A 15,793-nucleotide genomic window follows, 5' to 3' on the forward strand; every position below is an offset into this window, starting at 1 on the left:
GGGTCCAAAATATTTAAAAGTTTACTTAAATTTTAAACTTTATTTATTCAGTTGTATTTTTCGCTAGAGTTTTTTTTTTCAGAAACTGTTTGTGAACAATGTGGATTTAACAACCAATCCTAAAATAGTTTTATTTAAATCACTTTGAACTTTCCTTAACACATTTTCATTCCTGTTTCTCTTAAAATTACTGTGAGTGTTATGAGCAATATATTGAACCAACTTTTATTCTAGTTTGTATTTTCTCACGCCTTGAAAAAAATATGAAGTCAAAATTTGAGCAGTTCCACATGACACAAAGTATAATTAGAATTCCCTCCTCCAGACTGAAATATCTTACAACAATCAAAACAATTTTACTTAACTGCTGTTTGATCTATCCATTGCTATTGTTATGTGACTAATGGTTTCCAGAGAATACGACACATTATCAGACATAAATGGCAACTTAATGATAACAATAATTGCCTCAGATTTTGTTTCTAGCAGATAAGAATTTTAGGTCATATAACTTATTAATTGCAATCTGATATTTTGAAACTGAGTTCATGTGCAGCGGTGTGGTATGAAAGTATAGCCTCTTCAGCAGCACACTCCAGATAACAATTCCCATCTTCAGTTTTTAATAATCTGTTATGTTTGGTGAAGCAGTCACATTAATAGCACTCCTAGGTTTAACTGTTTTCATGTGGTCTTTAACATTACCCTTTTCTATATAAGTGCAACAAAAAAATCATCCAATACGTAGTGTGCAATAGACAAGTTTATCATTAATGTCATTGCACTGTTTCAAAAATCCCTGTCACAGGAAAAAAAAGCTCTTCCTTTTGCCCATTGCTTAACGATGAGGCAAAAAACAAATAGAGATGAAGTGACCAAAAATGTGTAGACAAGTTATTTCACACACAAAAACAACATAGTCACATTGCCCCTGTTGCCAAATGACTAAGGAAAATGTTGTGGTTGGACCAGTAGCCACCCCTACCCGTCAGTGTCACTGCTTGCTTCCAAGTTGGCTGGGAGAGGCACAGCCATAAAATAATGTTTAAAAGCGTGATGTCAAACATGTTCCTGATGGAAGGTTGATAACAATAGTAAGTATTTCTGAAAAATGGTCAATTTTCACTCCTGTTGTGAATATAGATTTGTAAAAAAAATTCTCAAACCCCGGACATTTTCGCAACCTTGGACACTTTCCCCTGGACAGCACTAAAAAAAAAAAAAAAAAAAAAAAAAAAAAAAAAAAAAAAAAAAAAAAAAAAAAAAAAAAACAACCAACCAGGGCTGTCCAAGCTAGTCCCAGACATGTGGCTTTGTATATTTCATTTTACAACAATAACAAGGGCAATTAATTGAACGTTGTTTCATAGGTAAGGTGTTCTATGAACATTTTGTGTGTGAAGTCAAGATGTACAGCAGCAAGAGCTGGTGCAAAATATGCCATGCCTAATGAAGGTACATTAAGATGCTATAAAATGACTTCCCTATGGGTACACGGATCAATGGTAATTGGTAGTGGGGAAATGATTATTCACTCTCTGAGTTGAAGCACGGTACATTCTCAATGGTAATATACTTATATTTTATGTGACACTAACAAGGGAAACTCCCCATTCATCCCTCTCAGATTTAGTGCTAAGAGGGCCCAGTGGAAGAAGGTATACTGCACTATGAAAAAGAAGCAAAATAAAAACAGTGAATGGTCCAAGAACAAAAAGTCCAATATAGAGCACCTGGGAAGGGAAATGCTGTCGTGGCTATGGTGGTGGACTGCCATTCGGATGAGCCATGTCCAAACCTCCCATGTGCCAGTATTTTCCCTTTTTTTCCCACTGTTCACTTTATTCAAATTTCTGTTTGCGTCATGGTGTAATGTCCATTTGCAACAGTGAGGTGTAAGGTAGTGACCTATAATGACAGTTGATTCTGCACTACTACTCTATTAACAGTCGAAAGGAAGTGGCTTTCAAATGGGAACCGCAAACATATGATGACAGAGTGACAAGTCAATCGAATCCTCCATCGTAAAATGTGTGGCGAGTCATACATGGCATTAGTTACAGTATGTGTGTCACATGATAGGACTCTCTTATCAACGCGCCAAATTTGTACGACTGGTAAGTGAGTGAGATATGCCTCCTTGCCTGATATAGGTGTTCGTTTGAATGTGAATGTGATCACTCCCAAGGAAAGGATGAAAACATAATAGTTTCTCACATAAGCTGCAACAAATGACTCAAACAGTTTCACAATCACAGAGTTTCTCTGTGCTTTGCCAAAACATATGTTTTTAACATTTTTGGAATTGTATTCAGTTTTGGAAGTCTTGAATCCTGAATTCCTTTGTTGTAACATAGATCACATCTATTTATTTGTTGTTTTCATTTCTACATGGTATGTCTCCTGCTCTCACTATTCATCACATTTACTAGCGATGGTAACATATTCTTATCGCATGACTCATATTCTATAATCAATGTATAGTATGACAAATGCCAAGACTGTGGAAAGAGAACAAAACACTTCAATGGCCGGACGGAGAGTTGTGGTGGAAAAAAAGTGAATGGCACAAGGGGGTTTTGAACACAGCTTACCTGCTTGGCAGTCGGACACCATGACCACTTACCCATGATGCCATTGCTGTTTCCAGCTGCTCCTTAAAGCCCTTCTTGTTGTTGGAAGGTTTACTATTTCTATTTTGTTTTTTTTTCCCACCTTCTTCCTGTTTTCATGGTTGATCTGTGTCCAGTTTTTGATGGGCTATCCATAGGGCACTCTTACCAGTAAATCTGAGGGGGGGGGGGGGGGGGGAGGGGGTGATGATGAGGAGTTTCCCTTGTGAGATGTGTCATGATCCTTCTGTCATTATTCAATCTACATTCAGGTGTGTTTCTGATGGAAGACTAAAAATGTTTAGTTAGTGGTGAAAAATGGTCAATCTTGACTTCAGTTGTGGAAAATGATCCTGATGACTATGGCTGAAATGACAAGGATGATACTGTTCAGTGACTGGTCATCGCAGTCATGAAATTTTTCCAAATAGTTCATACTGATGTGTTGGGAAAAAGTCAAATCAGGGATTCATTTATTTCTAATCTGGACCAAGCCAGCCAAACACACTGGTAGACAGAAACTTCAGTAAATAATTTAGTAAAATTGAAAAACTTCATTAAAAAACATAGACACAAGATTTTTATTGACATTTAGTAGAAAGTTTAACAGTTACACAATTGCTGAGAGCTGTTTGCGCTTGGATTCTGTGGGATGAGCCATTCCACATACATTGAGGATCTTGGCAGAGTGTGCGTATTGCCAGTTATAGTAATGCTAACAACACACTGTATTGTTATATAATAATACTCTTCCTCTTTAGTGAGCATATCCATACCTATTGAATGTTGAGTGATTGTTTCTCACAGGAGTGCACTGTTCCGACTGTAGCAGAGGGCACATTGTCACCGCTACTCATGCTGTGGCAATGGTTTGGCATCAGCCATACTCTATTTCAATATGCCTTTGCTCCTGTTCATATAAGTGGAACTTGTAACAATGTAGATTTGACAAAAAGGGACATTTGAATGGAGTGGTTGATACAGGCCATCAAGATAAAGAAATAGCTATGCAACTCTTCATCACGTTGGAGGCATTTACTGAAATTTAGTGGCACATTTTATGGACAGACAGAGGCTGTGATAGTCATAAATTGACCTAATGGTTATAGTCGTCTTCACAGTTCAAGACACACAACTGTGAATCATTGAACTCACTTTACATTAATGAAAGTCAAAATTTTATTTGAGTAATTTCATTTACATGATTTTGAATAGTAGTCTGTCTGTATCGTTTGATAAGTCTGCAAGTGCTAAAGCTTCATTTTTCGTTATACATAATCACTGAAGGTATGCCTGTGTGTTGCATGCAGAAATACATCCCCCTATTTATATACACTTGGGCTTTTCAGATTGAAGCAAAAGGCACGTGCTCTCCTCATTCAGGCAAGAAACAGCTCAAATGAAAGTTATAATCACCAGTTACAGCAGCTTCAGTTGGAAATTACTGATCTGCGTAATCAGCTTGCTGCTCTACAGTCATTAAGTGCTCAGGTTGCAAGGTAAGTGTAATAGAATATGAGTTTTAAAATAATTCTTCAAATTTTGCCAGTAGAAAGCCATTTTTGTGATCTTTCAGGTTTTCTCATCATGACTGATTAATGGTGTGCTTCTGGTGTGCTTCTGAGTTTTGTGCTGCATTATTGTTTCCATATTATGTATAAAATGGAGTGCACAGGTGCATAAAATGGAAACAACAGCTTGGCAGAACTCCCAGAAGCACACCATTAAACAATTATTGTGCAGTGTGCTTCATTCTGCTAGGAATATTGTAATATTGTATGCAATCACCTTGCCTTTACTTATTGATGTACTTTTCATTCAAGTTGACAAACTATGTACAACAGAGAAAATAAGACACTTAATGATTTCAGCATGCCACACTACAACACATCTATGAGTGTACAATGTCCATTTACTCCAAACTGTGAAGAGCAATGTGGTTTATTTTTCAGCTTTAAAAGCAATTTGTTAGATGCAATTTACACACATCAGTGTGTACCTTATTTGTTTAAAATGTAAAGTGCTCAGTGATTCCATTTTTCCTGCAAACTATTTGAATTAAGTGTCATGTGCTACTCAATTTTGAAACATTACATTAATTATAACCAATACTGCAAGGATATGCAGCTTGGTATCAATCTGTGTTGTAAGACTAGGAGATGCCAAAGATTCAGTTTTTTGAACCAACTAGTTCATGTAAAATGGCTCGATAAAGATTTGTAGTGAAGAAAATACTTAATTTATTCATCCTGAAAGTAAAGTGTTATGCACTACAAGTGGTACAAAATCTTTCATTATTTGGTTTTCACTTGTCTTCCTCTTGGTAATCACATGGCTACATGCTCCTCTGTGACTACTACCACATGGCTGTTGTTCTGTATAAATTTCACTCATGTGAGTCCAGCTAGACAGCCCCATAAACCAATAGACCTATGACTCAAACAAAAGTGAGTTTGGCATGGTGGAAGGGTAAGACTTCGTTTTTGTGGGGATTCCTGGTAAAAGATGGGAAACATGGTCAGAGATGGGAATAGGACAAGAGAGTAATGGATATTGAGATTAGGGGGACTGCAGTTAAGAAGGATCTGTTGGAGAGACTGCTTATGGTAAGGAGAAAGGATCCAGATTGCATGAGTTATGAAGCAGTCATTGAAGTTACCCCTTGTGCTCATGCAATAGGTAGGTAGAGATCTCTTACTGCTTGAATGCCAGAGTTTGGATGTTAATTATGATCTCCATGTTAATGAAATGTTCATTTTCAGCACATCATAAAACTGGTAATTGCAGCCAGCTGATCTCGCTCTTGAAGCAACATAACTCATTGACTGGTCTGATTGTGGTAACAAGCACACTATGTGCCACAAGTGTTAGCTCTTTTTCATAGCTGGCAGCACATGGTCTTGTTTCCTTGATGTTGTATGCTGTTCTGTTCTGCATCAGACATTGATTTTCACTTATGTCTGGTAGTTTGTACAGCTACATACACATCTACTTCCAAATCTACATACTCTGCAAGCCACTCTGCATGGCGGAGGGTACATTGTACCAATTCTAGTCATTTCCTTTCCTGTGACTTCATATGAACTCTAATTTCTCTTACCTTCATGGTCCTTACACAAAATGTATGTTAGTGGCAGTAGAATCGTTCTGCTGTCAGCTTTAAATGACAGTTCTCTAAATTTTCTCAGTAGTGTTTCTTGAAAAGAACATCGTTTTCCCTCCAGGGATTTCCACTTGAGTTCCCATTGCATCTCTGTAATACTCGCTTGTTATTTGAACCTACTGGTAACAAATCTAGCAGCCCACCTATGAATTGCTTTGATGTCTTCCTTTAATATGACCTGGTGCAGGTCCAAAACACTCAAGCAGTACTCAAGAATAGGCCACACTAGCAACCTACATATGGTCCCCTTTACAGATTAACCACACTTTCTCAAAATTCTCCCAATGAACCAAGTTGATCATTCACCTTCATATCACTTTGCGATGTGATACTCAGGTATTTAAATGACATGACTGTATCAAGTAGGACTCTACTAATGCTATATTCAAACATTGTGGGCTTGTTTTATGCACTCATCTGCATTACTTTATGTTTTTCTATATTTAGAGCTAACTGCCACGCATCACACCAACCAGGAATTTTGTCTGTCATCTTATATGCTCCTATAGTCACTCAACCCAGCACCTTCCAGTACAACACAGCATTATCAGTATACAGCCACAGATTGCTGCTCCCCTATCTGTCGTCACATCATTTATGTATACAGAGAGTAACAGCAGTCCTGTGACACCTCCCTGGGGCACTCCTGATGATACCCATGTCTCTGATGAGCATTTGCTGTCGAGAACAACATACTAGGTTCTATTACATAAGAAGACTTAAAACTACTCACATATCTGGGAACCTATTCCATATGCTCATACCTTTGTTACCAGTGTGCAGTGGGGTACCGGGTCAAATGCTTTTTGGAAATCTAGAAACATGGAATTTGGCTGTTGCCTTTCATGCCATAGTATGTAGTATATCATGTGGGTAAAAGGTAAGCTGAATTTTGCATTAGTCATGCTTTCAAAATCGCCCTGACTCATGGACATAAGGTCCTCGGTATCAAGGACATTTATTATATTCAAATGGGGAATATGTTCAAGAATTCCACAGCAAACTGATGTTAAGGATATTGGTCTGTAATTTTGTGAGTCTGTCCTTCTACCCTTCTTACATATTGGAGTCAGCTGCGCTTTTTTCCAGTCAGTTGTGACTTTGCACTGGGTGAGAGATTTGCGATAAATGCAAGTTAAGTAAGGGGACAATGCCGTAGAGTACTCTTTGTAAAATCAAATTGGGATTCCGTCTGGATCTGGCTTCTTATTTATGTTCAACCCTTTCAGATGTTTCTCTATGCCTGGAATATTTATTGCTGTCACACATATGGGAGTCTGTTCTATGGGCAGATGATGGCATGTTTGTACGATTCTTCTGTGTGAACGATTTCTTAAATGTGAAATTTAGAACTTCAGCTTTCATTTTGCTATCTTCAACTGCTTATCAACAAGTGACTGGATGGAAACCTTAGCCCCACATAACAAATTTACATAGGGTCAAAATGTTCTCAGATTCCTCAGTCAGATCTTTTGCTAAGGTATGACTGTCGTAGTTGTTGTATGTTTTACGCCTAGATCTTTTCACAGATGCACAAATCTCTATTGACCTTCACTGTTGTCATTTGCATGTTCTCTTTGAACTGGGAGTGCAACTGTTTCTACTTAGTAGCATAACCTTATATGATCAACCTTGCCTGTGCCTGTGGTTTGGTGGTGCCCATTCCATATTAAAAAAGGAAGATTGAGATTGACATCCCATCGATGTCGAGGTCATTAGAGATGGAGCACAAGCTTGGATTGTGTCAAGGATGGGGAAGGAAATTGGCCATGCCCTTTCACAGGAGCTGTCCCGGCATTTACCTGGAGTGGTATAGGGAAATCACAGGAAACCTAAATTTGGATGGCCGGACACAGATTTGGATTGTTGTCCACCTGAATGTGAGTCCAATCTGCTAACCATTGTGCCACCTTGATCAGTGAAGTCTGTGCTGCAGTTACAATGGAGTTTCCATATGATGTGCTGCTTTCAGTGGTCCCTCTTCCTTTAATGGCATAGGACATTGGTTGGTAACAAACTGTGGCTCATGAGCATATGTGGCTCCGGGGCTCTTTGAGTGGCTCTCTTCTGCGAAGTGCCACATGTGAGAGTGTGATTGAAACTTTGTGTCCCATGCATGCATTACTTGCATCATCCTTGCAGATGGAAATTCTCCTCCACTCACTATCATTCTTTGCATTGACGGGACCTAAAGTTTCAGTCAACCTGTGGGCCAGGCGTGTGTGGTTCATGCATGAGTTGAATGAGCCAGTCAGTCAGCAGTCTCATTATGCAGTGGTTAGTGCTAGTTGTGTATGAAAATGGTGCTCAGGTGTCAAAAGTATGTTCTTAAAGCTTAATGTTTTCTGTATTTTTCCAACCAGCTGCAAATCCTATAGGAACTTTTGGTCACTAGTTTTAAGAATTGTAATTATTTTGTGTTGGTTATAAAACAAAACATAAATTTTATGTGTCCTGTTTGACTTGGCTACAGAGAAGTGGCAAAGAAAAATGGAAGACAAAACACACAAAATTTGAATTGACTGAGAGTTTTGCATTTACTCTGCAGTTAAACGACCTTCCAAAAATTGGCTCATAACAAGAAATCAAATTTAGAGAAACACTTTACAACTAAATATTTGTCATGTAGTACTAAATATCCTGTCAAGAATATAATAGAGGGAAACATTCCACGTGGGAAAAATATATCTTAAAACAAAGAAGATGTGACTTACCAAACGAAAGCGCTGGTAGGTTGATAGACACACAAACAAACACAAACATACACACAAAATTCAAGCTTTTGCAACCAACGGTTGCTTCATCAGGAAAGAGGGAAGGAGAGGGAAAGATGAAAGGATGTGGGTTATAAGGGAGAGGGTAAGGAGTCATTCAAATCCCGGGAGCGGAAAGACTTACCTTAGGGGGAAAAAAGGACAGGTATACACTTGCATACACACACGTATCCATCCGCACATACACACACACACACACACACACACACACACACACACACACACACACACACAAGCAGACATTTGTAAAGGCAAAGAGTTTGGGCAGAGATGTCAGTCGAGGTGGAAGTACAAAGGCAAAGATGTTGTTGAATGACAGGTGAGGTATGAGCGGCGGCAACTTGAAATTAGCGGAGGTTGAGGCCTGGCGGATAACGAGAAGAGAGGATATACTGAAGGGCAAGTTCCCATCTCCGGAGTTCTGACAGGTTGGTGTTAGTGGGAAGTATCCAGATAACCCGGACGGTGTAACACTGTGCCAAGATGTGCTGGCCGTGCACCAAGGCATGTTTAGCCACAGGGTGATCCTCATTACCAACAAACACTGTCTGCCTGTGTCCATTCATGTGAATGGACAGTTTGTTGCTGGTCATTCCCACATAGAAAGCTTCACTGTGTAGGCAGGTCAGTTGGTAGATCACGTGGGTGCTTTCACACGTGGCTCTGCCTTTGATCGTGTACACCTTCCGGGTTACAGGACTGGAGATTTTAGGTAGGGTGGCAGGTGATCGGCGTGAAAGGAAGTGCTCCATCGCAGCGAGGCTCTGCACGTCCAGTGCTTGAATTTTGTGTGTATGTTCGTGTTTGTTTGTGTGTCTATCAACCTGCCAGCGCTTTCGTTTGGTAAGTCACATCAGATAAATATCCTGTCAGTGATGCAAGGAAGAAAGCAGTTTAGAAACTGCAGAAGTGGCAAGAAAAATCAACTTTCGCATGTACTTACTGGATGCAGTAGTTAACCAAGAGACTGGTAAGGGAATAAAACCATATACAGACAGTGAGCACATAAAAAGTTGTTTTGTAAATGCTTCTAAAGAGCTGTTTTAAGATTTTAAAACAAAATTATTGTCCACAAAAACAGGGAAAGATATAACAGTTAAAAGTCTTTAAATATAGTCAACAAGTCTAGTGACAAATATAATGAACTATGTGATACAATACAAGTTTCATTTTATGATATATGATGGCTTGCTGAAAATTTTTTTATGTGAAAACTTAATACATATTTGCGGCCCTCTGCCCCTAGAGGGCTCTGACTTATAGCATGTAACATGGCAGTGTGTAACGTAGTTATCTTGGTATATGAAAAACAGTGTGCTGTAATCGAGTTTCAGTTTCGAAGAGTTCATCTGCATCTCCCCTTCAGCATATCAATGCCATACCACATGTGAGCACTTGACTTCTGCAACAATCGGACATCCTCCATAAAGTCCTGACTTGGCTCCATTCGATTTTCATCTGTTTCGAGGACTTCCTGTTGTTAGTGATGAAGTGGTGCAAGTGGATGTGAGGTAGTGGCTCCGTCAACAGAGCCAAACATTCCATAGTATCGACAAACTAGTCTCTCATTGGGAGAAATGTATTTGTCACCAGGGTGAATACATATAGTAATAAATATATAGACATGAAGACTGAAGATGTAGGATGTTAATAATGTTCACTTGATTAAAAAAGCTTTAACATTTTCCACATAAAAAATTACTTTTCAGCACTCCTTTGTATTTCATCTACAGACCCTAAAGAAGAACTTTGAGGACTATTGCCACTCAAAGGTGAAACATGTGGAGAGGATAGAGCAGCTGTTGTAACTGAGTCCATTGAAAAACATTGCATTCCATTCATTACAATTGTCTCAGTTTCAACAGACAGGTGAAGAGTATGACTGGCAAAGGAACGGTTTTGTTCCTATCTTGAAAGAAAAAATTAATCATGAGATACATACTTACATCATTTATCAAGAAGCACTTTGTGAGCAGACATTTCCAGAAGAAATTTGGAAAGTTATGAAATACGTGATTAAGATTATCAAATTCACGAATAGATGAACCTCTTAATAATTGCCAATTTACAGAAGTTTTAGTTGAAATGAAGATTGAGTATGCAGATCTTCTTCTGTGTAACAAGTTATGGTAGTTATCAGAGGAAACATTTTGAAACATGTCACTTCCTTAATAACAGAAATTAAAGCACTTCTCCTTGAAAATGATGTTCACTATCCAGAACTAACAAAAGATCAGTGGGCCCAAAAATTTCATTTCATGGTAGACAATGTGTCTCATCTACAGCAGCTTAATTGTAAACTACAGGGGAATGGAAACGATTTTTTCAATGTTAGAATAAGTTATTTCTTTCAAAAACAAATCCTCTCTTTTTGCCCAAGACTTTGAATGGAAGACTTTGTTCGCTTTGCATCCTGTTGAAACATCACCAAGAAATTAATTCTGATATTGGAATTTTTTATTTCAGAACAACACTTTTAAATACGAGGGAAGCTTTTCTCAACAGGTTCCAGAAATAGCAAATTGACATGAGCTTTCGTTGAACAACTTTTAATGCTGCTGTAACAGAATTAAATTTTTCTTCCTTTAATATTGGCATTGGCAGTTTTGAAATGCTGTTGTCAGATTTAAGGAAACAAAGAACTGTGGAGCTCTAAATTTAAATGTCTTTGTGTTGATATAGAAATGTTGGAGAAAAACAATTTTTGAAAAACCTAGCTTTTATTGTTCTTTCTTTATTTATTTTGTACTACATATTCATGCAAACAATTGTTTCAAAACAGGTACGTAATCTAGATTAAACTGAGAAGTCATCTTATTGATGAGAAGCTGGAATTATTCCTAAAATTGAAATCAACAGCATACAAATTGGACTTGCCCAAACTTTACAGGGAGATCCAAGGTCATTGTTCACATAGTGTTTGTCAGTCTTTGGCATGATTTTAATTTTATGGATATCTTACAATTTAAGTTTATTAATAAATAATATCATTACTGACTATGATACCTAGTTTTATTCAACATATATGTGGTTCTGTTCTTGTCGAAATTTCCAAAAGAACAGACACCATTTTGATCTTGCAGCCATTATGAATCAACACACAAAGGAATTAAGGACATTAGCTGCCAGTGAGCACTGATTTATATCAATGGGACAAGTTGCACATTTGTGCAAGACTAGGATTTGAACCCGAGTCTCCTGCTTACTAGGCTGATGCACTGGCCACTATGCCATCCGGACACAGTGATCGTCACAGCTGCATGGACTACCCTAGCACACCTCCTTTCAGATCCAAATTCTCAATTTATGCCATACACTACTAATTTAGTGTCCCTGCTCATTAGTCTCATTATTTGTGGCATGAGTATATTAATGCTATCACTTTGTTAAATGGTGATATTCACAAAATTCTAATGTTGTGTTTGTACCTGATCCCTGGCTATCAGACTGACCCCTCTGCCATGCTCTTTACAGTGATGTTGTTGCCATAATGCAAGAATTGTTTGGAATTTTAAGAGACTTATATTGGAACAGGGAGAATTGACATTAGTTCACAAGGTGTGCCTTGACAGCTTAATAGTTAAGGTGACTGCTCATAAAAACTAAAAATTCTGGTTTAAAGACCTGGCCCTGGCACACATAATTTTTGTGTGTCCCATTAGATGAAGGCCAACACAGTAACAGCAGTGAGTGACACCACTGTATGCAGAAGGTGTAAGCCAAAATGTAAATAGAACTGACATCTACAACGGGTGCTTTCAACTGTATTAATTTAATGTCTTCTATTTAGTATTTGTATCTGACTGATCAATTATAAAATATTCTACACTTATTGTGACACTTTGGTATTGCTAATTCCTGAATGGGAAAAATGTAGAAGGTCTTTTGCAGTGTTCCAGCATTAGAAGAAGGACAGTTGAAAGATGAAAAGAAGGATACAAAGAAGGAAGAACTACTTTGTGCTGTTCAGAAATTAATTGAGCAGCTGGAGGGTGCTAAGAAAGATCCTACTCTTAATAAGTGCATGAGTTTACTTCATGCACAAGGTTCAAAACAGGAAATATTGACCAAGACAGTTTCAGAACTTGAGGTAAAGACACAGATATTATTCCGAGCTTTGTACTATAAAATATTGTTTTGTACCTTACTACAGGAGCAAGTGCATAGTCATGTAAGTTTGAATAAATGTATGCAGTTTATGCTTAGTGCAGCAACAAAGTGTTATACTAAGACTTCAGTCTGTCTTTATTGTCTTTTGTGGCCATTTATGTGTTATAGAATGGGGGGGGGGGGGGATTCTTTAGAGGCCACATGGGTAGAATGTAATTTGCCATATGGAATGAGGAAATTGACGTAACTGCCTACATTTGAAAGATAGTACAGTCCTCATTAGAAGCACATGAGCCTCAAGGTGTGCTATGTACTAACACTGAAGAGGGAGGGAGAGACTAGTGAAGAGCAAAAGGCCATTAGTAGGCTACCTACAGAGCATATTCTGCATACCAGTTGTGTTAGGTTCACCAAGGTGTGTGAGCCTCTTCTTGGATTTACTGTCTATATATATAGCTTTTTGTGGAAGTGAAGTAGAGCACATTAATCAGTCTTCCAGACAGGCCTAGAGCTTTCACTGTGGCCTTACGCAATATTAATAACCAACAACTGATTAAGTGGCTGCGGAAGGGCAGCTCTGTTGAGCACCTGCTGAGTGAGGACTGAAAATTAGAACTTCCATTGTGTCAAAATATTTTTGTAATGTCAATAGACTAGAAATATTTCAATTTTTTGTTCATAATATTTTATATTGACTGGTTGGGGCTCTCAGTTCAGTGAAACAACCCTTTAGCAGTAATCTACTTGTTGGAACTTCTGCTCACAGTCAAGTAACAGTCCTCAAAAGTAAAGGTCCTATCAAGTATCTGATAACAACAGAAGTGCCCAGCTTTTTGAACTATAATAATGACGAAGCAATTTGTAAATATATTATGGGTGTAAGTCTCTTTGAACTCCAAGATCGTGGGAAGTGAAAAACAATGAGGCATGTGAATAGTGACAATGAACAGACTAGTCCCTGTACATGAATTTCGATTCTTCAGAGCTTCCTAAATATATAAAGGAAGCTTTTCCATGCCTCAAGGAACAGCTGTGCGTTCAGATCCAGTGAGCTGTTGAAATTCCAGATGTTTGATCATATGACCATGGGATGCAACGTCTTAGCAACACGCCGGAGCATTGTAAGACTCATCATAAAATGGCAGAAAATGCGTTGTTAACAGTTACAGTATCCATTCAGCTCAAAGCACAGATGCTCAGTCTTTACACAGAAGAAAAAACATTTTAAAAAACATGGTGATTTAATGCACCCCTATAGTTGTCTGTAGAGCCTACAGGCCCTTGTTAGGGGTTACAATACATACACTGACTGCATAAATGTGTGGTAGAGATTATGCATAGGCATCCATACTTGCATATTGTAAAACATAGTGAGGGTAATTTTACCAGCAAGAGTGCTGTAGTATGAGTATCATGGTTTTCACAGGAACTGGCTGAGAACTTGGAGTGACCTGAATTACACAGTGGATAGGCCTGGTGTCATGTAGTTATAGGCTATGCTAAGTGTGTGGATGCTTCATTGACACTGCCACCTTGCACTTTCCTCTGTTTGGAGGCAGTTTTCACCATTTGCCAAAGGCTAGAGGTTTTTCTCTGAGAGGTTTTTCTCTTTAACAGGATGATTTTTGTTGGCTAGTTTCTGAGGTCGTGTGCAAAGCTGGTGACAGTTATCCTTAGAATTGTCTATTAAGAGACTGTTCTAATGTAGACCACTGACTGAAGTCTCTTTTGACTATAAATAAATTAGCCTGTTGGTGTTGCTGGGGATAAATTAAGGCACCTCTGAAATGAAATGAAAAGAGGTCATTAAAGATAATATATACTCCAACTTTCAAAACACATGGTTGATGCAAGACTGAAGACTCCAAAGGTTAGAGGAATGCTTCATTGTGGAGCTAGTCTTTAAAGGAAGTACGAACCACGTGTGCAAGTGCATGTGTAAAAAATGGTCGATCACTGAAGCTGATAGCATGACAAGGTAAAAGTTAATGTTTTGTCTGAAAAATGAATCTCCTGCAGATATAAAATCCTTAAATCCTGTATCCTCAGCAACATCCAATTTGTCATTTACTCCAGGAGAAGAAGGTGAAAAAACTTGAAACAGAATGGAAGAAAGAGGCAAACACAAATTTGTGACATCTGATGTCAACAATTCAGTATTTTGTATTGAAATAATTATGAGTGAACACCTTAGCCTTTCTAATCCTGTATCATACGTGTTTTTTTCCCATTGAGATGAAAAAAGGAAAGAATGACTCTCACCAGCATTGTTATACAGGAAATTCTGATGCCAGACTGAGGTTCTTTGGAGGAATCGTACCAAGTAAGAGGAAGCTTATCAACCCCTCCTTCTTGAATATGAGTCATAAGTCCATGACTCTTATCAGTCAGGGTTGATGGAGAAGATCTAAAGAAGAGCAGTGTGTTTTGTCACAGGTTCATTTAATAAGAAAGAGTGTGTAACAAAGTGCTCATTCAACTCCAGTAGCAGATGCTTCAAGACAGGTTTTGCACTTCATGGAGAGGTTAGAGGTCAACATTCCTCGAGCATCCATTCCAAGAAGTGACAGGCACTCTCTCCCAGTTGCATCGCCCGAAGGAAAAATCAGAGACATTGCTTCAGATCTCATGCAGAAGAACTGAAGCTCTTAATCCAGGGAACCCCCTGTCTCAAATATATGTTTATAAGAAATATTTTAAATCTTCCTACACATCTGCCCTGTGGGCATAATGAAGATTTTGGTTGTGGAAGGTGGTAGCATTGCAGTGTTTGTGCTGGTGACACCTGTTTTGCATTGCCTATGACCTGAACTGTTGCACTCAAAGCTGTTGCTGCTGCCATTGGTGCATAATCTAGTATTTCATTATGCCCTACACCAGCAGTTCCCAACCCATGGACCACAGCCCACTTGTGGCAATAGGCCTTGAGCACTGGTCTGAAGTCCAAAACAAGATAAAAATTATTGGGAGCTTCAGGGTTTTCACTCATCAGTCGTCAAGGTCAGCAAGCACAAAATGAAACAAGCTGAAATATTCACCAGTTATTTTCTTTTCTTTTTTTTTAATTTTGAAAATGGCCAATATTATGTGCCACCAGGAAGCTGCAAGTATACATGCTTACAAACAGCCCCACA

The 15,793-nt window shown here is 38.4% G+C and overlaps 1 protein-coding gene across 1 annotated transcript in view; it reads left to right on the plus strand.

Moving 5' to 3' along the window:
- Positions 1–15,793, plus strand: part of LOC124713594 (centrosomal protein of 290 kDa-like) — a 189,970-nt gene that overhangs the window by 156,781 nt on the left and 17,396 nt on the right. The window contains exons 27-28 of the mRNA XM_047242958.1: positions 3,962–4,111; positions 12,441–12,639. Of these exons, the coding sequence (XP_047098914.1) occupies positions 3,962–4,111; positions 12,441–12,639 (349 nt within the window). The remainder of the gene's footprint in view (positions 1–3,961; positions 4,112–12,440; positions 12,640–15,793) is intronic.

Source organism: Schistocerca piceifrons, chromosome 1 (assembly GCF_021461385.2).
Source record: "Schistocerca piceifrons isolate TAMUIC-IGC-003096 chromosome 1, iqSchPice1.1, whole genome shotgun sequence".
Taxonomy (NCBI): Eukaryota; Metazoa; Arthropoda; class Insecta; order Orthoptera; family Acrididae; genus Schistocerca; species Schistocerca piceifrons.